General features: G+C 38.1%; 1 protein-coding gene across 2 annotated transcripts in view; it reads left to right on the top strand.

The window, feature by feature from the left end:
- The first annotated feature begins 1,280 nt into the window (after nucleotides 1-1,280).
- Nucleotides 1,281-23,052, top strand: part of PRIM2 (DNA primase subunit 2) — a 353,134-nt gene continuing 331,362 nt past the window's right edge. The window contains exons 1-5 of one of the 2 annotated variants that reach the window (XM_019457515.2): nucleotides 1,281-1,375; nucleotides 2,124-2,285; nucleotides 4,971-5,074; nucleotides 8,174-8,253; nucleotides 9,829-9,949. In XM_019457515.2, the coding sequence (XP_019313060.1) occupies nucleotides 2,132-2,285; nucleotides 4,971-5,074; nucleotides 8,174-8,253; nucleotides 9,829-9,949 (459 nt within the window). In that variant the 5' untranslated portion in view covers nucleotides 1,281-1,375; nucleotides 2,124-2,131. Of the gene's footprint in view, nucleotides 1,376-1,428; nucleotides 1,581-2,123; nucleotides 2,286-4,970; nucleotides 5,075-8,173; nucleotides 8,254-9,828; nucleotides 9,968-23,052 lie in introns of those variants that run through there. The other variant, XM_053904776.1, reaches the window with a different exon arrangement.

Below are 23,052 nucleotides of genomic sequence, written 5' to 3'. Positions count from 1 at the left end.
ATTTATTTACCTTCCTTTCCTATCCAGAGATCAGATGAACATTCAAATAAATGTTCTTATCGTCTGTGCTCCAGATTTTTTCAGGCAGCTCTCATGCTTTCAGATACCTTCTTTGTACCAGGTGATGTTAATTATGTTGTCTGATACAGACAGGAAAGCATTAAAGTGAGGCACTGTTGTCATAACACGTAATTAGTACAGTATGCTGGTTAGCACTGTGGTGTTTGGGGACATTCTCCCTCACTTTGAACGTGGCTCTGTCATCTTTGAGATAACTTCTTTCCCTGTTCTACGGTTTCCTTATCTGTAAAATGGGTTAATAATAAGCCTATGTCACAGGGTTATGAGAATAAAATGAATTGATATGGAAATCCTTTAGAATGTGTCCTGATACAAAGTCAGTGCTAGCCACATTTTGGTCCATGATAGGTATGTGCTTTGAAATCTGATACCGTTTCAATATATTTTGCGTTTCTAGAAACTTCAAAGCGCTCTTCACCTGCAATAATTACCTTTACTAGATCTTTCCTCAGCTACTTTAGTGAGACACGCCTCCTACAGGCCACAGGTGAAGCTTATTTCCAGCTCTGGAAAACCATACAGACCTCAGTCGGAGAGCTGTTGTGGCTGACTCACCGCTTCTGTTCGACCCCTATTTCTTCCCTCTGAGTCGAATCTCTTCTAATTTCTGTAGGCTCGGAGCTATTTCTGCGTGTGTGCATTCATTCTAATTCCAGTTATTTTTCGGGGCGCTTACTATGCGCGAGGCGTGGAAGGGGAAGAAATGAAGGTACAATCTGTTTTTACTCGGCTTGACGTCCCATAGAAAAATCAAAATATGTACTATACATAGGCTAACTAACGTTCTTCTTTTAGCTTCTATTTTCTCATCTGTAAAATGGGGGTAATACCTCATAAGGTCGCTGAAAGATTAAGCAAGAAAAGAAGAGAACCTCTAATACTGAGCAGTTCCGTAAACGCCTATTCCTCCCTTCCTCCGCTAGCTCCACAGTCCAGGCTGTGGATTAAAGCGCCACACTCTTGGGAGTCTGGAAATTCTGCCGATAGCTTTCCAGTTCCCCAATTTCAATCGTCAAAAAGCTATCGACTGCACATACAGGCCGTGCAGCTTTTAATTTGGAGACACAAACAATCCTATTTAAAAAACTTTAAGCGGGCAACGTGGATTACACGCCCTCAGGAACCGAGGAGCGCCACATTGAGCATGCGCAGGGCGCGCGCTGGGTGGGCGGGAGGTTCGGAGGGCGGGCTTTGTGGTCCAGTCACTTCCGTTTCCGGCCCTATATGAACTCTCCCGCCATCTGACAAAAGCGTCTATCGGCGTTTCTGCATATCGCATTTGGTGTGGTTGCAGGTAAGAGGATCTCCTGCGGTTTTACCACGGACAGTAGTCTTGGTGTTAAGGCTTGCAGGTCGAGAAAGAAAGGAGAGCACTTTGCGAGCCGTGGGAACAGAAGAATGACATGGTGGAGTGGGTGTATTGAGTATTGGTTGGTTGAGGCAGAGACGCAGGTGTTAGCGAGCTGAGGACAGAACAGCTTCGTCGGAGGAGTGCTCAGGTAGGATTGAGGGGCTTAATTTTTATAGGAGTTTGAGGATGTTTCCTAAAAGGGGTTCGGAAGGACTGGATTAGAAAGACGTGTTCTATTTTCCGGGGTCATAATATAGGAAGTGATGAATTGGACCCGGACCATTAAGTCTCTTCTCTGGAAAGCCAGAATCTACCGCGCTTTCCTCCGAATTTACGATTGCAACGGGTTTAAAATCTCATCTTAACTCTTGGGACTGTAGAGATCTAAGGACGGTGGTACACAGACCTATAGTGAACTGGCAATATCGCTTGACTTTGACGTTGCTGGAAGTTATGACCACCACCTGCGTTTCACCGTGCCCCCCCCCCCCCCCTTTACAGAATTGTTACAGGTGTGTTGTAGAAAATCTGGAAAATACAGAAAGACGTATTGCCTCGGGATAACCACTTTAACATTTTATGCATGCCCTTCAGTTTTTTGCTGTGTATGTGGAGTTGTTTTTTGCGCTTGTTGTTTGTTGTTTTCAACTCCATTTGCCATCCTTTTAACCCTTTTATGTTTCCTTCCAAGATAATGAGATGCAGTTTTCTGGAGGAAATCGGAAAAGACTGAGGTTGGGAGGTGACCAAAGGAATGCTTGCTATCCTCATAGCCTTCAGTTTTACTTGGAGCCACCTTCTGAAAACATATCTTTGATTGAGTTTGAAAGCTTGGCTATTGATAGAGTTAAACGTGAGTGATATTTGAATTAGAATTTATATATTCTTGAGAACTTCACTTATACTTTGTGGAATGAATGAGGGTAATTTCCTTCATTCAGTTCATTCTCGAAATATTTATTGAGGGTTTGCTATTTACTGTTCAGTGTATATTTATTGAGTGCCACTATATTCTGGGGTGGGGATTTCGAGATGAATAATGTAATTCTCATATTTCTTGAAGCTGTATTCTAGTACACACTAAAGGCATCCAAAATAATAATCATAATTTAGTATTGTAAGTGCCTTACTAGAGGTAAATAGTAATGTTCTTATTTTTTTATTAAAAGAGCTTTTTTTATACATTTATTTTTGATAGACACAGAGCACAAGTGGGGGAGGGGCAGAGAGAAGGAGACCCAGAATCCGAAAGCAGGCTCCACGCTCCGAGCTGTCAGCACAGAGCCGGACGCGGGGCTTGGACTCACAAACCATGAAACCGTGACCTGAGCCAAAGGTGGATGCTTAACCGACTGAGCCACCCAGGCGCCCCAAATAGTAATGCTCTTAAAACAGAAGTAGGGGTGACTTAGTTTGATTAAGTAAGACTTCTTAGAGAAGTTGAAGTATAATCTGGACCTTGAAGGATGAGTAGAAATTTCTGAAAAGAGAAGTAGTTAAAGGTTTTTTCAGTCCAAGATAACAAACTGTACTAAGGCTGGGAGGCAAAAGAGAGAATGTTATATCTGAGGGAACAGTGACAAGTTCAGAGCAAATGGAGAAGAATGGATAACCAAGGGCATTTTTTTGCCAAGCTAACAGTGTAATATGAGGGTGTAGGCGGGATGTGGCCTACTTATCCTCTGTGTGCTAGTGGAAGAAAGAAATAAGCTAGGATGAATTGAAACAGAAATAAAAGCAGTGTTTTCTGAGTTTATGTTCCAGGATATCCCTGTGGGAAAACCAGAAGGTAAGGTGAGAAACTGTTCATCATTTTTAGAAGAGCAGAGTGACAACTGCTAATACACAGAGGGGGCACTTAGTGTCTGTTGACTGAAAGAGTGAAGACAAGGGAGAAAAGGGTTTTAGGAACCTTAACAGTGTCAGATGCTTCATGGAGATTAAGAGGATGATTGAAGAGTGTCCCTTGGATTTGGCACTTAAGGGGTGAGCTAGTAAGTGCCTGAACTAAGGCAGTGACAAGTGGCAGTGTGTAGGCAGGGAGAGATTTAAGGGATACTGAGGAGGTATTCCTGACAGGATTTGGGAGTTGTTTGGATGTGAGGAGTGAGGGGGCCAGTGGGGGTGGCTGAAATTCCAGTCTGGATGGTCTGGTTAGAAACTGTGCTAGTGGCTCACTTGGTTAAGCATCCAGCTTTGGCTCGGGTCATGATGTCATGGTTCATGAGTTCAAGCTCCACGTCAGGCTTTGTGCTGACAGCTCAGAGCCTGGAGCCTGCTTCAGATTCTGTGTCTCCCTCTCTCTCTGCCCCTCCCCTGCTTACGTTCTGTCTCTCCCTCTCTCAAACATAAATAAAAATTAAAAAAAAAAAAAACTATGGTAGTTGAGATGGGGATGATAGGAAGAGGGGCAGGACTGAGGGGAAGATGATGAGTTTAGTTTGAGATACTGTAATAAGGAGGTACCTGTGGGACATGGAATTATGTTCAGGATTCATTTTTAGTTTTTCATCCTTGAATTACAAAAATCTTTTTTATATCGATGGAAGTAGAATTAATCTGAGAAAGAATTGACAAGGAACCTTTGAACAATATGCATCTAATCAGGACAGTTCACTTGTGTCATTGGAGGGCTATGCTTCTTCACTGTTGTGTCTTCTCCTCTACTTCATCAGGAAAGGAAGGGCTGTTTTTTCTGATGATTCTATGCTGAGTAAATGAAACAAACTAACAGTTCCACAGAAGGGATGCAAACAAGGGTACTTAATTTTTTTTTTTCATACCAGCACACTTGCATTCCTCGACAATGGTGGCTCAGTACAACAGTGATTATTCCCCATCCTTCACTCTCTGAGAATCCCTGGTATTAACTTGTGTTATGGGACATGGATATTTTCTGCACATGGATGGAAATTATCTTCTTATAAATTTATATAATTTATATAATGTACTTGCAGAAAATAAAACTATTACAACTTGTTATCATTTATTTATTTTTTCAAGTTTGTTTACTTGGAGAACACAAGCAGGGGAGGAACAGAGAGAGAAGGAGAGAGAAAATTCCAAGCAAGCTCCTCCCTGTCAGTGCAGAGCCCTGATGCAGGGCTAGAGCTCCTGGACCGTGAGATCATGACCTGAGCTGGAATTAAGAGTTGGATGCTTAACTGACTGAGCCACCCAAGTGCCCCTATAACTTATCTTTTAAAAACAAGTAATTATGGAATTGTTCATAGGCTTTGTCTTGGGATTTAGTTTTTAAAAACTATCTTGGGGCGCCTGGATAGCTCAGTCACTTGAGCATCCGACTCTTGATTTCACCTCAAGTCATGATCCCAGGATCATGGGATTAAGCCCTGCGTTGGGCTCTGTGCTGAGCGCGGAGCCTGTTTAAGATTCTCTCTCCCTGTCCTCTCCTTGTCCCTCCCCCCTTTCCTTTCCCTCTCTGTCCCTCTTCTCTGCTTGTGTGTGTGCTGTCTTCTAAAAAAAATTATCTTGCATTCATACATTTTTCTTTCTTCTGTTTTTAAAAAATTTCTAGTGCTAAAAACAGTCGAAAATCTTGGTGTGAGCCATGTGAAAGGAACCGAGCAATACCAGAGTAAGTTGGAGGCTGAGATAAGAAGGCTCAAGTTTTCCTTCAGAGTAAGTAAAAGTGGGAAAGAAATGTTTTTCAGTTTGTATATATTTATATACTGAGTCTTGGTTGTGGAAAATCTCTTGTATTAGGCACAGGGCTTTTAAAAAGACTAAAATAGCATGGACTGTGCCTGAAGGTATATCTGCAGTCCACTAGGAATGATTGCCATATATAGTCAGACGATTATAATGCAGCAGGGTTTCTCAGCCTCGGAACTACTGACATTTGGGCCTGATAATTTCTTGGTGTGGGGACTGTTCTGTGCATTGTAGAGTGCTCAGTAGCATCTCTGGCTTCTACCTGGTATGTATCTCCAGACATTGCCAGATGTACCCTGTGCACCACAGGATGAGTACCGTTACTAGATATGTGTTCCAGGAACTCCAAGAGCACATAGGATTACCCAACCCAGTTTGGGGAGGTTTGGGAAGGTGTTAAAGTTCCAGGTAGTGCTGGAACTGAAACTCGATAGATGTGATCAGATTTTTATTTTGGGAAGATAGCAGATTGAGAGGGCCATGTCTGTGGGAGGAAAACCAAGTAGCTTGGACATAATGAGAGTGATTCGAATTGGAGAAAAGGATGAGAGTGATTTGAATTGGAGAAGAGGACTAGTATAATGATATTATGAAGGTAGAATCAAAAGATTTTAGTGACATTACAGGGAGAAGGGAAAAGAGAGTTATGAATGACACCTTAGGTTTCTGGTTAGGACAACTATGGATGGTGGTAGTATTTTGAGAGGTAACATATAGGAGGAGAAGCAAGTCTTAGAAGGAACATGTTGAGTTCTAGACAAGAATTTGAGGTTCTAGTGGAAATGTGTAGTAGATAATTGGATATGCATATAGCTTGGACTTAAGGCTGGAGTTGGGAGTATGGATTTAAGAAGAAGGTTGGAATCATCAGGAGGAGGGAAATATTTGAGTGAGAAGACGATGGAGGACAAGATGTGAAGAATACCAGTACTGAAGGTGAAGTAGAATTGGGGGAGTCTGGGAAGGAGATTGAGAAGGAGCTGCCTGAGAGGTGGGAGATCAGCAGGGATAATAGTGGCATGGTAGCCAAGGAAATTTGGAGTTTCCATAATGATGATTATGATGTAAATACTGATCCCATAGGAATAATAACAGTAAGCATTCATATTATGCTTAGTGTATCCCAGAGTTTGCCCTAAGCACATTACATATATTAATCCATGTAATATAGTTAATAGTCTTATGAAGCAGGTGTAATTGTCATCCCTATTTTATAAAATTTTTTTTTTTTTTAACGTTTATTTATTTTTGAGACAGAGACAAAGCATGAACGGGGGAGGGTCAGAGAGAGGGAGACACAGAATCTGAAACAGGCTCCAGGCTCTGAGCTGTCAGCACAGAGCCCGACGCGGGGCTCGAACTCACGGACCGTGAGATCATGACCTGAGCCGAAGTTGGCCGCTTAACCGACTGAGCCACCCAGGCGCCCCAAGTCATCCCTATTTTATAGATAAAGGTACAGAGTTATTGATAGGCTGAGTAACTGGCCCAGGCTTATGAGATGGTAAATGGTGGGGCCAAGATTAGAACTGGACATTTTGTCTCCAGGTGATACTCTTAACCACATAATTTCAGAAGCTTAGGCTCATGTAAGATGAGTTGTACGGATAGATGAGTTGTAGATAGAGGCAGAAGCCAAAATGAGGACAGTGTTTGGAGGAGAGAGGTGGGTGTAGAATATGTACTCTTTTAAGATGGCTAGCTGAAAAGACAGGGGAGAAATAGGTCTGAATATAGAAGAATTTGTAGGGAAAAAGAGAGGACACATAACAGGAGACACTTGAACATGCTTATAAGCTGAGTGAAAAAATCTAGAAGAGAAAGAAGAGGAGGGGAGCTTAAAGATACTTGGAGAGAGCATTTGATAAATCAAGATCCTTAGGAGCCAAGAGCAGATGGATTGCATGGTTCAGGTTTAGGGATGAGCTTATTCAGGAGGAGGGGGAGATCCTTTGTCCATAGAGATGGAAGGGAAAGTAATACAGTGGATGCACAAGCTTGGAGCTGAAGAAGTTGGCCTGGTGGCCTTTATTTTCTGTAAAGTAAGTGAAGTTCTCTGTTGAGAGAGAAGATGGCGTGGTAGGGAGCTTGGGTCAAGTAGTGAAGACTGAAGCAGCTTTTCTAACAGTGAGGAAAGAGATGATTATGTGTCAAATCCCTGTTCTATTGTTTAATAAGCTTTATGACTCTGGAAAAATTTCAGAACATCCCTGTACCTCAGTTTCCTCCTTAAAAAATTTTTTTTAAATTAATTTTTATATATTTTTGAGAAAGAGAGTGTGAGCAGGGGAGGGGCAGAAAGAGAGAGGGAGACACAGAATCCAAAGCAGGCTCCAGCCTCTGAGCTGTCAGAGCAGAGCCTGATGCGCGGCTAAAAACTCATGAACCGTGAGATCATGATCTGAGCTGAAGTTGGATGCTTAACTGACTGAGCCACCTAGGCGGTTTCCTCATATTTAAAATAGGGATATAGTAGTGCTTACCTCATGAGAGTTTTTTTTTTAAAGATTAAGTGAGTTAATAGATTAAACATGCTTACAACAGTGCTGTAAGTGTACCTCATAAGTGCTCAAGACATGTTTGCTCTTATTCTGTTGGACTTGAATAAGAATTTCTTGGTGCTTGTAAAAGTCCAGTTCAGGTTAGAGGTTGTGAATTTTTAATATTCCAAATTCTCAGTAATTGTGTATTTTTTTCCCCCAGAGATTCTTAGTGTTTTGGGAATAGGACTGCAGATTTATTTAGAATCTAGGTTTGGCCAAATGGTTAAATGAAGGTTCATGCCAGAGGTGGTGGAAGAGGGGAGAACCCTGGATATATGCTGGGTAAGAAAGAAAGTTAAGAGAGGAGTTGATAGAAGAGAGTCCAAACCCAGGAGGTTTTGTTTGAGATCAGGTCAGATCTCAGTGTCACTTGGTTTGCTAACGTAAGTAAAATGGTAGTTACATATTATGAAATTTGTTTTTGAAACTTTTATTTTAGCATTGGCTTATATTGACTCCATTTTTCTTTATACCTCTTAACATTCTAATGTGTTTATGTTATTCATGTGTCATTATTTTTAAGGAAAATGTAGAAAATGAATATGAACGCCGAAGAAGAGATCATATTTCTCACTTTATTTTACGCCTTGCTTATTGCCAGTCGTGAGTATACGTTTAGACTCTCATAGTCAAAGCTGCTATCTTGGGTTACAAATTGGTACGTGGGAAGCTGACATGTATTGTACTGCACATAGGAAAACTCAGAATAACATCAGAAGCTGGTGATTCATGGGTTGAACACTGTTGTTGCAAATTGTTTGAAGCCAGTTGTTTACTAAAAAAAATTGAAAAAAATTCTATTGTAAAACTTGCCTGTTGAAACACTTACTAGTTTTATGGGAGAGGCTCTTCATTTGGGATTTGCAATTGTGGGGGTGGGATTTCGGTAAGAAAGGACTTTTTGATCCTGTTTTCTCAGAAAAAAAGTGGCACTATTTATAAGAAATAATACCTCAAACATATACTTGAATTTAGTACAGATGTAAGCTATTTTCCCTTTGCTAGTTGGTTTCTTGTAAGTCTACAGTGCCACCCAGAGGGAGAAGGAGTTAGTTGCCTTTTTCTTTTTTTTTTTTTTTAAACTGTGTTTTTTGTTTTTTTTTTCTGTACTAATTTTGGTTAAATAATATACTTATTGTAAGTTTCTTTTCTGTTTCTTTATGTTAAGAGTCTTATCAAATGAGAATCTTGAATTGTTTACTATCCCACTTATCCCTGGACAGGTGATCCTATCCACGACCATCTTTGGTTCTGGAGGTTTTCTTTTGTAAAGATGAACGTGCAGTTTATGTAATTTATGCAGTAAATGAATTGCTGACAATCTGTGAAAGTCCCTTTGAGGGGGGGATCTACATCATATTTTATGTATAGTAGTATAATTATTTTGTGACAATAGTAATAACCATTATGTATTTTATGAATTTATATTTGTGTTGCTTTTTCAAAAATCACGATGTAGTTGTGCATATTAAATTTTGTGAAATTATTAACTATAAAGCTGTAAACAAAGTTTACTTTCAGAGTTTATCTGATCATAATCTATTCAGAGATAAAGTGACCTTTAAAAATTTTGGTGTTGGGGCACCTGGGTGGCTCAGTCAATTGAGCGTCTGACTTCGGCTCAGGTCATGATCTCCCTGTTTGTGAGTTCGAGCCCCGCGTCGGGCTCTGTGGTGACAGCTCAGAGCCTGGAGCCTGTTTCAGATTCTGTGTCTCCTTCTCTCTCTGACCCTCCACTGCTCATGCTCTGTCTTTCCCTCTCTGTCAAAAATAAATGTTAAAAAAAAAAAATTTTTGGTGTTGATTTGGCACTGATGGAACCACCTTAGACTGAAGGAATACCCCATTTTCTGATGTAAATGACCGTTTTGCAGTTAAATGCAATGAACTGTTTTCTTTTATATTGTTGGATAATCAGCTAGGCTCAAGGTATTCTGTATTTAATTCTATATTCATAATACCTCTCCCAATGTACGCATCCTTGAAGATCGTGGTATGTGCTCTGTATACTGTTTATCATAATAGACGACATGTGTGCTTTTAACTTCTGTCTGTTGGCATCTTGCTCATATTTGAGTTTTATTTCATAAAAAATTCTTGATTTTAATAATCCATGGACTTTTAAAATAATCAGTGGACTTTTCATTTATACTTATCATTTCTCTGTCTTGATTTCAGTGAGGATCTTAGACGCTGGTTCATTCAACAAGAAATGGATCTCCTTCGATTTCGATTCAGTATTTTACCCAAAGACAAGATTCAAAGTTTCTTAAAGGATAGCCATTTGCATTTTGAGGCCGTGAGTATGGTTTTGTAGCCATTTTCAGTTGTTTTCACCATTCATCCCTTCCCATTCACCTTAAGCGCGAGTATTAATGTGAGGTGTTTTTTTTTTTTTTTTAAATTTTTTTTTTTTTTAACGTTTATTTATTTTTGGGACAGAGAGAGGCAGAGCATGAACAGGGGAGGGGCAGAGAGAGAGGGAGACACAGAATTGGAAGCAGGCTCCAGGCTCTGAGCCATCAGCCCAGAGCCTGATGCGGGGCTCGAACTCACGGACCGCGAGATCGTGACCTGAGCTGAAGTCGGACGCTTAACCGACTGAGCCACCCAGGTGCCCGTGAGGTGTTTTTTCTGTTTACATTTTCTTAAGTACTTGCCTGAAACAATAGCTATTGGCTTTGCACAGCAATGAAACTTTGCCTTTCTGTGACTAGAAGAAAAGGGACTCCTTAGTACCGAAGTTTCACATTTAGTTGCTTTATTAAATATGTGACTTGTGAAAGCACAAGAAGGTTTACTTTATAAGAGTTCATCTTTAATCTTCTAGGCTGAAAATTTAAAGCTAATAATATACATTAAAGAGAATAGAGAGGTGGTAGTATTTACTTCTAATGATGATGTTTAATTTAGACTTTATTTGAAAAGTCAGTTGTCAGTAGAACCTCTGAATAGTTATTCTGCAGATATATTTAATTCATGTATCATAACTATATATTAAAGAAGAAATGTCTGGGATATATTTAGCAGGTATAAGTATTGTGGGTGGAAATAGGATTTATGTCTTTTAGGTGGATCTGTGTTGTAGTGGGAAGGCTGAAAAATTCTGTTCTGGAAGACTTAGACTCAGATGGTAGTAGCATTGGGTGAGTCTTGATTTTGATGTTAGAGTGAGTAACTTAAAGCCAAATAAAGTAGAAGTTGGAGTGAAATACATGGTCCTGTCTGAGAAGTGGAAAATGTACCTACTGTATACAGGAACACTGTTGGTTTTTGAAGTTGGTGGAAAGAAATAGCATGAAGGGAAGTAAATATTTGATAGACGTTTAGTGTTTAGCATGTGCTAGGGAAGCACTTTCAAGTTTCTCTCCCTTCTCATAAGAGGTCAGTGAGATTTCTAAATAACATGTATGTGGGCATAGAAGAGTGTCAAGCTCAGATCATCTGACCCAAGCCCCATGCTTTTTTCCCTTTGTTTTAACTTAGATCCTTAGTGAAGTCCATTATTGCTAATTCAATTACAGTTACTTTATCCTTTCATGATAAAAATAGTGTATATTTTCCTGTGGAAAGGAATAGAGGAGTGTCTTTGAGAAGATCTATTTTTTATAGATGTGTCTACGGTGTCTCCATGTATTGTCACGTGTAATTTTTTAAAGCAAAAACCATGTTTCTTTTAAAAAACTTTAAAATTTGGGGCGCTTGGCTGACTCAGGCAGTTGAGCATCTGACTCTTGGTTTTGGGTCAGGTCATGATTTCACAGTTCATAAGATTGAGCTCTGCATTGGGTTCTGTGCTGACAGTGTGGAGCCTGTTTGGGAAACTCACTCTCCCTTTCTCTCTGCGCCTCCTTCACACGTGTGCTCGCGCTATCTCTCTCTCTCTCCCCCTCTCTCAAAATAAACATTAAAAAAAAAAAAACTTTAAAATTTAAGCGTAACACACACAGAAAAGTGCACAGATTGTAATTGTATAGCTCTGTGAAGTATCACAAAGTGAACATTAACAGAGTTAAGAAATAGAATGTTGCTATCACCTGTGCACCTTATGCGTCCTCCGATTCACTATCTCCTATCTTCCACCGAAAATTAGCCACTGTCTGACTCTTAATATCATAAGTTAATTCTGACTTTTTTGGACTTTATATAAATGGTATTGTATAGTATGTCTTTCTTCGCCAGCTTTATCGAGACCTAATTGACATATAACATTGTGTAAGTTTCAGGTGTCAGATGTGATGATTTGATACATGTATGCCTTGTGAAATGTTTTACACAGTAAGGCTAGTTAACACATCCTTCACCTCACATAATTACCATTTTGTTGTGGTTATGGTGAGAACATGTAAAATTTACTCACATAGCAACTTTTCAGTTATATAATATAGTATTGTTAACTATATCCATCATTCTACTGGAAGTTTCCACTCTTTTTTTTTTTTTTTTTGATTTAACTTTATTTTTTATTTTTTAAAATTTACATCCAAATTAGTATATAGTGAAACAATGATTTCAGTAGATTCCTTAATGCCCCTTACCCATTTAGCCCATCCCCCCTCCCAGAACCCCTCCAGCAACCCTCAGTTCTCCATATTTATGAGTCTCTTCTGTTTTGTCTCCCCCGTTTTTACATTATTTTTATTTCCCTTCCCTTATGTTCATCTGTTTTGTCTCTTAAAGTCCTCATATGAGTGAAGTAATATTTTTGTCTTTCTCTAATTTCACTTAGCATAATATCCTCCAGTTCCATCCACGTAGTTGCAGTTGGCAAGATTTCATTCTTTTTGATTGCCGAGTAATACTCCACTGTATATATATACCACATCTTCTTTATCCATTCATCCATCGATGGACATTTGGGCTCTTTCCATACTTTGGCTATTGTTGATAGTGCTGCTATAAACATTGGGGTGCATGTGTTCCTTTCAAACAGCATACCTGTGTCCCTTGGATAAATGCCTAGTAGTACAATTGCTGGGTTGTAGGGTAGTTCTATTTTTAGTTTTCTGAGGAACCTCCATACTGTTTTCCAGAGTGGCTGCACCAGCTTGCAATCCTACCAACAATGCAAAAGAGATCCTCTTTCTCCTCATCCTCACCAACATCTGTTGTTGCCTGAGTTGTTAATGTTAGCCATTCTGACAGGTGTAAGGTGATATCTCATTGTGGTTTTGATTTTTATTTCCCTGATGATGAGTGATGTTGAGTATTTTTTCATGTGTCAGTTGACCATCTGGCTGTCTTCTTTGGAGAAGTGTCTCTTCATGTCTTTTGCTCATTTCTTCACTGGATTATTTGTTTTTTGGGTGTTGAGTTTGATCAGTTCTTTATAGATGTTGGATAGTAACCCTTTATCTGATATGTCATTTGTAAATATCTTCTCCCATTCTCACAGTTGCCTTTTAGTTTTACTGATTGTTTCCTTTGCTGTGCAGAAGATTTTTATTTTGATGAGGTCCCAGTAAGTTCGTTTTTGCTTTTGTTTCCCTTGCCTCCGGAGACGTGTTGAGTAAGAAGTTGCTGCAGTCAAGATCAAAGAGGTTTTTGCCTGCTTTCTCCTCGAGGATTTTGATGGCTTCCTGTCTTACATTGAGGTCTTTCATCCATTTTGAGTTTATTTTTGTGTATGGTGTAAGAAAGTGGTCCAGATTCCTTCTTCTGCATGTCGCTGTCCAGTATTCCCAGCACCACTTGCTGAAGAGACTGTCTTTATTCCATTGGATATTCTTTCCTGCTTTGTCAGAGATTAGTTGGCCATATATTTGTGGGTCTATTTCTGGGTTCTCTGTTCCATTGATCTGAGTGTTCATGTGCCAGTACCGTACTGTCTTGATGATTACAGCTTTGTAGTGTAGCTTGAAGTCTGAGACTGTGATGCCTCCTGCTTTGGTTTTCTTTTTCAAGATTGCGTTGGCTATTTGGGGTCTTTTCTGGTTCCATACAAATTTTAGGATTATTTGTTCTAGCTCTCTGAAGAATGCTGGTAGGGATTGATTGGGATTGCATTGAATATGTAGATTGCCTTGGGTAGTATCGACATTTTAACAATATTTGTTCCTCCTATCCAGGAGGATGGAATCTTTTTCCATTTTTTTGTGTGTTCTTCAGTTTCTTTCATAAGCTTTCTATAGTTTTCAGTGTATCGTTTTTCACCTCTTTGGTTAGATTTATTCCTAGGTATTTTATGGTTTTTTGTGTAACCGTAAATGGGATCGATTCCTTGATTTCTCTTTCTGTTGCTTCATTGTTGGTGTATAGGAATGCATTTTTTTTTTTTTTTTAATGACCGAATAGTTCATTGTATAATATACCACATCTTTTTATCTATTCATCTATGGGTGAACACTGGCATTGCTTTCATATCTTGGCTATTGTGAATAATGGTTTGTTTAGCACAGTATTTTAAAGTTTCATCCATGTTGTAGCCTATGTCAGTATTTCATTCCTTTTTATTGTCAAATGATACTTCTCTGTTCAACAGTTGATGGACATTTGGGTTTCTACATTTTGGCTAATAGGAATGATGCTGTAGTGAGTATTTGTGTACAAGTTTTTTTTTTTTGTGGATGTCTTTTTTATTTTATGTATATATCTGGGAGTGGAGTTACTAGGTTGTAGGGTAATTAATTCTGTGCTTAGGCTTTTGAGGAACTGACGAACTTTTTCAAAGTGGCTGCACTATTTTACATCTTAGCGGTATATGATGGTTTCACTTTCTCCACCATTGTCATCCACAGTTGTTTTTGAATGTAGCCATCCTAGTGGATGTGAAATGATAACATAACACTGGTTTTGATTTGCATTTCTCTAATGACACATGATGTTGAGCATCTTTTCATGTGCTTATTGGTTATTTGTATATCCTTGGAATGTCTTTTCAAATCCTTTGTACATTTGTTTTTTTTCCTTTGTACATTTTTAAATTGAGTCCTCTTTTTATTGTTGAGTGTTAATTCTTTACATATTCTGGATACAAGTCCATTATAAGATCTATGATTGGCAAATATTTTCTCCTATTCTTAGGATTGTCATTTCATTTTGATGGTTATCTTTTGCAACATAAAAGTTATTAATTTATGTGAAGTCTGTTTTTTTGTTTTGTACTTTTGATGTCAGATCTAAGAAGGCTTTGTCTAAAGGTCATGAAGATTTACTCCTCTGGCTTTCTCTACGAGTTTTATAATTTTAGTTTTTATATTTGGGTCTGTGGTCCATTTTGAGTTAATTTTTGTATATGATATGAAGTAGGAGTCCCAACTTCATTTTTTTTGCATGTGGATATCCAGTTCTAGCATCATTTGTTGAAACAGCTGTTCTTTCCTCACCAAATTGTTACTCTTGACTATAAGTTGGTTTATTTCTGGACTCTTAATTTTATTTCTTGGAGCTGTATGCTTATCATTGTGGCAGTACTATTGTGGTCTTGAATGTTGACTACTGTAGCTTTGTAGTAAGATTTGAAATTGAGAAGTAGGAGAATAAAATGAATTTTATTCTTTTTTCAAGATTATTTTAGTTATTCTGGTTCCTTGTATTTTCTTAAGAATTTTAGGATTTACTTACCACTTTCTACAGATAAGTCAGCTAGGATTCAGACTAGGATTGCAGAGAATATGTAGATCAATTTGGGGAGTATTGCCATCTTAATATTAAGTGTTATTCATGAACATGGGATGTTTTTTATTTTATTTTTAAATTATTTTTTAAAATTTTATTATAGAGAGATAGAGTGCAAGTGGGAGAGAGGGGCAGAAGGAGAGAGAGGGAGAATCCCAAGTAGGCACCATGCTCATCATGGAGCCCAATGTGGGGCTCGATTCCATGTCCCTGGGATCATGACCTGAGCTGAAATCAAGTTGGATGCTCAACTAACCGAACCCACCAAGGCACCCTCCGTCCTTTATTTCTTAAGGTTTTCTTTAATTTTTCTCAACAAGATTGAGTACTATATTTGTTAAATTTATACCTAAGTATTTTATTTTTTAATGTCATTGTAAGTGGAGTTATTTTCTTTATTTCATTTTTGGAATGTTTCTTGCTAGTGTATAGAAGTCCAGTTGATTTTTGCATGTTGATCTTATATCCTGCAACCTATGGAACTCTGTTAGTACTAATTGGTTTTAGTGGATTCCTTAGGAGGTTATGTCTCACAAATAGAGATAATCTTATTCCTTACTTTCCAATCTGGAGGCTTTTTATTTCTCCATTTTTGATTAATTTCCCTAGCTAGAATCTCCAATGTAATGTTGAATAGAAGTGGCAGTAGTGGACACCCATCTTGTTCCTCATTTTAGAGGGAAAGCATTCAGTCTTTTAGCATGACCTATGATATTAGATATATGATTTCTGTAGATGCCCTTTATCAGATTGAGAAAATTTCCTTCTAATTGTAATTGAGCATTCTCATCATGAAAGGGTATTGGATTTGGTCATGTGCTTTTTCTCCACCTGTTGAGATTATCTTAGGGATTTGTCCTTTATTAATATCGTGTGTTGCATTAATTGGTTTTTGGATGTTAAACCAATCTTGCTGGGGTATTCGTGGGATAAATCCCCCTTGATTATCCTGTATGATTCTTTTTATATGTTGCTGGATTTGATTCGCTAGTATTTTGTGGAGGATTTTTGTGTTTATCGTTAAAGGATGTGGGTCTGTAGTTTTCTTGTGATGTCATTGTCTTGTTTTGGTATCACGGTAATAGTGGTCTTATATAATGAGTTTGTAAAAGTATTTCCTGCTCTTGTGGTTTTTTTGGACGAGGTTGTCAAAGACTGGTGTTATTTTTTCTTTAAACATTTGGTAGAATTTAACCAGTGAATCTTTGTGGGCTTATGCTTCTCTTCGTGGGGTGCTTTAAAATTACTAATTCACTCTTATTATAGATCTATTCAAATTTTCTATTTCTTCTTGAGTCAGTTTTGGTAATTCGTGTTTTCTAGGAATTTGTCCATTTAAGTTATCTAATTGATGTCTACACTTGTTCATAGTATTCTCTTACAATCCTTTTTTTAAAAAAAATAGAGATATAATTAACATCTGATGTTATATTAGTTTCAGGGATCCTTTTTATTTCTATACGGTTGGTAATGATCTCATTTTTTCATTTAAGTCGTTTTTTGTGTTTTTTTTGTCATTGAATTTGAGGTTTGTCAATTTTGTGGATCTTTTCAAATTACTATCTTTTGGTTTTGTTAATTTTTCTCTACTGTGTTTCTATTCTTGTGTGTTTAGTTTTTGTTATTATCACTAATTAATCTTTATTATTTCCTTCCTTCTGTTTGCTTTGGGTTTAGTTTGCTCTTCTAGTTTCTTAAGGTCAAAGTTTAGGTTACTGATCTGAGTTTTTTTTTTTCTTTTTTCTCATTTTTAATGTAGGCATTTATAGCTAAAACTTCCCTCTGAACATGGCCTTAGATGCATTCCATGAGTTTTGGCTATGTCATGTTTTGTTTTCATTCATTTGAAAGTATTTCCTTGTTTGTTCTTTGACTTACTGGTTATTTTGAGTGTTAATTACTATGTATTTTTGAAGTTTCTAAACTTGCTGCTGTTACTGATTTTTAACTTAATTTCATTTTAGTCTGAGAACATATTTTGTGTGACTTCAGTCCTTTTAAAATTATTGAGACTTTTTTTTTCTTTTGTTGTGGAGGTAATGGAAACAAATATGTTGTGTTTAGCCAGAGGCCTTAATGACCTCAGTAATTATAGTTTTAAATTTAGGGAACAAAGGTGAAGTTTTTGAATGTTTCATTAATAGTGGTCAATAGTCCAGACTATGGTGTTGTATTTGTTTAGTTTGAGTTTTCTCTCTGGCACACATCAGTGTTGGGAAAACACCTCCAAGGGTCTCTTCTGATCCTACATATCTTGCTTGGTATGTCATGAAAACATGGTCATGATCACTCTTTACCAGGCCATTTCTCACAGCTGTGATTTTAGTAAGCAGCCTTGAGGGATGAAGAAATATCTTCCTGGTATATAAAGGAGGCTTGCTTACTGCCTGCTACAAAGTTGATTGTTTCTCCGTGTTCCCTCATAGTGCAAACCTACTCTACTTGACCATTCATCTGGACTATGTCATGTTGCCCCCCAGGAACTTAGGGTTAAGGCGAATGACACAACATGTTGGCTCTCTTGCTGCTTCTTGTGATAGGAGTAATAAAGTTCTTTGTCTCTAATGCAGGAGTCTGTGTCTTCTGTCAGCATCCATTAAACAGTAGTAGGCTAACTTTTGACTTACAGGTAGCATAAAATTCAGTCCCAGACTTGACAATCAGCTATGTGATTTAGAGTAAATTTTCTTTTCTTTTCTTTTCTTTTTTCTTTTCTTTTTAAAATGGTTTATATATTTTTGAGAGAGAGAGAGAGAGAGAGAGAGAGAGAGAGAGACAGAGCATGAGCAGGGGAGGGGCAGAGAGAGAGGAAGACACAGAAACTGAAGCAGGTTCCAGGCTCTGAGCTGTCAGCATGGAGCCTGATGTGGGGCTCGAACCCATGAACCGTGAGATCATGACCTGAGCTGAAGTCAGATGCTTAAGCAACTGAGCCACCCAGGGGCCCCTTAGAGTAAATTTTCTAATTTGTATTTGTTTCCTTATTAAAAAAATTTTTTTTACGTTTAAGAGAGAGACAGAGCATGAGGGGGGAGGGACAGGGAGAGAGGAAGACACAGAATTTGAAGCAGTCCCCAGGCTCTGAGCTGTAAGCACAGAGCCCAACACAGGGCTTGAATTCATGAACCGCAAGATCATAACCTGAGCTGAAGTCAGACGCTTAACCGACTGAGCCACACAGGCGCCCAGAGTTTCCTCTTTTTTAAAATGAAGATAATCTGGAGCGCTTGGGTAGCTCAGTCATTTGAATGTTTGTTGATTTCAGTTTAGGTCATGATCCCAGGGTTCTGGGGTTGAGCCCCTCATGAGGCTCCATGCTGAATGTGGAGCCTACTTAAGATTCTCTCTTTCCCTCTCCCCCTCTCCCCTACTTTCTCAAAAATAAAAAATAAAATGAAGATAATCCTAATCCTCACCTCACAGATTTGTGAGTTTTAAATGGATTAGGATATGTAGAGTTCTTAGTACTGTGGTTGGCATATATGTTAACTAGTAATACTATGGCAGATACAGAGGTAGCAGCAAATGCCTATATGTTGGAGAAGTTTGGGGTTAATTAGATTTAATATACTTTTGCTGCAATTTAAAACAAAATCTATTTTCGAGACTTGAAACCATAAAAATCCTAGCAGAGAACACAGGCAGTGAGTTCTTTGACTTTGATCATAGCAACTTTTTTCTAGATATGGCTTCGGAGGCAAGGGAAACAAAAACAAAACTAAACTCCTGGGACTACATCAAAATAAAAAGCTAATGTACAGCAAAGAAGACAGTTAACAAAGCTAAAAGGCAACCTGTGGAATGGGAGAAGATATTGCAAATGACATGTCTGATAAAGGGTTAGTATCCAAAGTGTATAAAGAACTAAAACTGAATACCCCCCAAAAATAATTCAGTTAAAAATGGGCAGAAGACATTCTTCTTCTCCAAAGAAGACCTACAAATGGCCAACAGATGTACAAAAAGATGTTTTTCATCACTTATCAGGGAAATGCAAATCAAAACTACAGTGAGATATCACCTCCCACCTGTCAGAATGGCTAAAATCAATAACAATAAGTGTTGGCGAGGATGTGGAGCTAAAGGAATCCTTGTGCACTGTTGGTGGGAATGCAAATTGGTATAGCCACTGTGGAAAACAATATGGAGGTTCTTCACAGAGTTGAAAATAGAACTACTGTATGATCCGGCAATCAAACTACTGGGTGTTTACCAAAAGAATACAAAAATACACTAATTCATGCACTCTTAGTTTATTACAGCGTTATTTACAACAGCCAAATTATAGAAGCAGTCCAGCTGTCCGTCAGTTGATGAATGGATAAAGAAGATGTGGTATATATTTACAATGGAATGTTATTCAGTTATAAAAAATGAAATCTTGCCATTTGCAATGACGTGAATGGAGCTAGAGTACAATGCTAAGCAAAATGTCAGAGAAAGACAAATACCATATAATTTCACTCATCTGTGGAATTTAAGAAGCAAAACAAGTGAGCAAAGGGAAAAAAGACAAATCAGTAAACAGACTCTTCACTATAGAGGACAAACTGATGGTTACCAGAAGGGAGGTGGGTCGGGGGATGGATTGAAAAAGGTGATTGGGATTAAGGAGTGCACTTGTGGTTATGAGCAGTGGGTGATGTGTGGAATTTTTAAATCACTCTATTGTATCCCTGAAACTAATGTGTGTTGGGTCATGATTGGTTTTTAATATTGTGGTTGCTTCCAGTGTGTTTGCTATAATTATATTTTATTTCATTCTGCAAGTCGTTTGAGGTGCATTATAATAAACATGCATTAAAGTAAGATGTAGAAATATAGATGATTGGGAAATTGATTGTAGGGAAAATTAATGTCTACATTTGTATGTCACAGGGGGTCCTGTGCAATTTCTAAATTTTTTTTTTTAACGTTTTTTTATTTATTTTTGAGACAGAGAGAGACAGAGCATGAATGGGGGAGGGTCAGAGAGAGGGAGACACAGAATCTGAAACAGGCTCCGGGCTCTGAGCCGTCAGCACAGAGCCCGACGCGGGGCTCGAACCCACGGACAGTGAGATCGTGACCTGAGCTGAAGTCGGAGGCTTGCAATTTCTAAAAGGAATAGTAACTTTTGGCTTACTAGTGTGACTGTTTTTTTAGTTCAGTGATTCTCATTTGGGAGATGGGATGTAGATAGTCCTCCTGGGGGTTTATTAGAATGTTGGTTGAAGGTGTGTAGAGTGAAAAACACGTTTTTTGTTTCTGAAATAAACTGGAATGTAAAACTTGATCAAGTGTTTGTAGCTGGTGTTTGTAGCTCACTTTTCATGGAAGAAAGTGAGAAAGCATTGCAGGAGCTTGGCAGAAAACCCATTCCTGTGATACATTGTATCACTTTCCTGGCTGAGACTTTTTCCTTCTGGTATACTCTCATGGCAACTGGTGCTGGTAATTAAGGCGCTTGAATTCAGGTGCTTTTGATTAGCTCACCTCTAGTTTCCTGTGGCTCTTCCCATTTACCAACTTTTACCATTTCGTTAATAGAAACATGCACAGTTTTTTTTCACTTTGATTGGAATATTTGGTTTGCATTTGAAACTGTTGGGCTTAAACACGTGCTTTTAGACTTAAGGCAAAGCAAGAGTTAGGGAAACGTTATTTGCATTTATTGCATAAACTGGTCTCTGATGTATAATAGATCCTGCTGCCCAAGTTGAGGCAGAAGGAAACATCGGGGAGTGGAGAGCCACAAGGCTACAGAAGCTGGGTTCCTGGCACACACATCTTAGAGTCTACCTGGACTCTGTGTTTGTATGTCTTTGTTTATCTTTACAGTTTCATTAAAGCTGCAATGACTTTTTAAAAAAAAATATTTTTAAATTTTATTTATTCATTATTTTTTGAGAGAGAGAGGGTGCAAGTGAGGGTGGGGGAAGAGAGCAATAGAGAGAGAGAGAGGGAGAGAATGCCATGAGGGGCAGGTAGAGAGAGAGAAGCGGGGCTCACCTGAAGTGGGGCTCATGCTTACCCGATACTGGGCTTGAACTAATGAACGATGAGATCATGACCTGGGCAGAAGTCTGATGCTTAACCTGCTGAGCCACCCAGTTGTCCCTAAGGCTGCAGTGACTTCTATGTGGATCTGTTTCTGTAAAATAAATATATTTTTACGTTAGGAGATGCATTGTTATAACTAAATTGCATTATGTTTGCATAATGGAGAAATATTTACAGAGAAAGGAACAATTTTTTGCGTAGTTTTTTTCTTAAATTTTTTTTGTTCAGTTTGCCATAGCTGATGTAATTTTATTGGATAAAAATTTGGGGGAGGGGAATGGGGCCAGTTATCAGATTCAGATTCTTGTATTTCTCATTCTGGCTGTGTTTTGATAATTTGGCTTTTGAAGTCTGTGTTTGGGTTCCTAGTGCATAGTAGATTCTGATATATAAAACACAAAATGTTAATGTGAAGTATTCAGAAAGGAAAAGCTTTTTTTTCATTCTTGGACTTACATGTAAATAATTTGGATTTTAAATCTGTAATTTCTAGGAAGGATTAGAAATCAGTAAATATTGTCTTTGGAGGCTGTTTTGGATCTCATTGCTGAGTTGATTGACTTAACCTTGTGTCACATTAAAGGTGAGTGGGTAAGGTCAAATATGCTATTAGTGATTTTTCACTTGGCCAGTTAGGGAAAGGTCAGGTTTTGACACCTGTCAGCCTCGCAGACAAAGGTTCTCTGTGCTGTTGAAGTTCAGAGTCAGATACCTGTTTATAATTTGCCTTGATGTTTAAAAACAAAAAACAAAAAACAAAACCTTCTTGGAACAGTCAGAAAATATTTTTTACCTGATTTGAAATACTAGTGGATTTAATGGTAGCAGGCATTTCATTTATACAGCCCAGAATGACAGTGAAGATGAGCATCTTAAAAGATATGGAGAGTATTCTGTGTGTCACAAATGAGAAGTCCATTGCATATTAAATAGAGTTAGTGTTATTCACTTGGCAAATCTTTTTAGGAAGTGAGGGTTTTTGAGTGAAGGCGATTGTGGATGGTAACATTATTGCGTGGCTCACTGAAAACAAGTACATGTAAAACTTTGTATTGCTTATTTTTACCCATTTTAAAATAATTTTCCTTATCCTGAATCTGATGTGAAATTTGTTTCTTATCCCTTATAGTTTGAAAACTTAATTTCTTCTGTCTTAGAAATTATTTCATGTCATTTTTGGCTGATAACTTTTCACTGCACATGAATTAATGTTTAATTTGTCATTGTTATTGGAAATGTCAGTTGTGTGAATTTATTAGGAACTTGGGGATGCATTTCTCCAGTTAACATTGGAACATTGATTTTACATTTATTTGATAGTTTCATGTGTTGAGTTTTAAAATAGTTTTTGGTGTTCACTTGTGTATTACATTATTTCTTAGGTATTTGCAAGTTGGCCTTGAGGTAGTCAGGGTTTTCTGATCATTTTGGTTCTTATATTGTTTTCATTCTTAGTTGATCTAGTTTGGATTGTTGTAGCTCTTTCGGACTGTGCATTCATCATTGTGGTCAGCTCTTTCTGTTACATAAGGTAGGAAAATGCCATTCATCTGATGTATATGCCTCTGTTTGTAGCTACCCTCTGGGATGTGTTTACAAATTATCATAAGCCTCTTAGTAACTTGTGAACTGATTTTAATATGCCTGCAAAATGGAGAAACGTGTACCTTTAATTCCCTTTGATGCAGACTAAATTTCAGGCAACAAGTAAATTTCAGAATCTGATGTTATATAGCTGAGACA

Source organism: Panthera pardus, unplaced genomic scaffold, assembly GCF_024362965.1.
Source record: "Panthera pardus isolate Hobbes unplaced genomic scaffold, ASM2436296v1 HiC_scaffold_17, whole genome shotgun sequence".
NCBI lineage: Eukaryota > Metazoa > Chordata > Mammalia > Carnivora > Felidae > Panthera > Panthera pardus.
The sequence above is the reverse complement of the archived record's forward strand: the minus strand, read 5'-3'. Positions and strand labels throughout refer to the sequence as shown.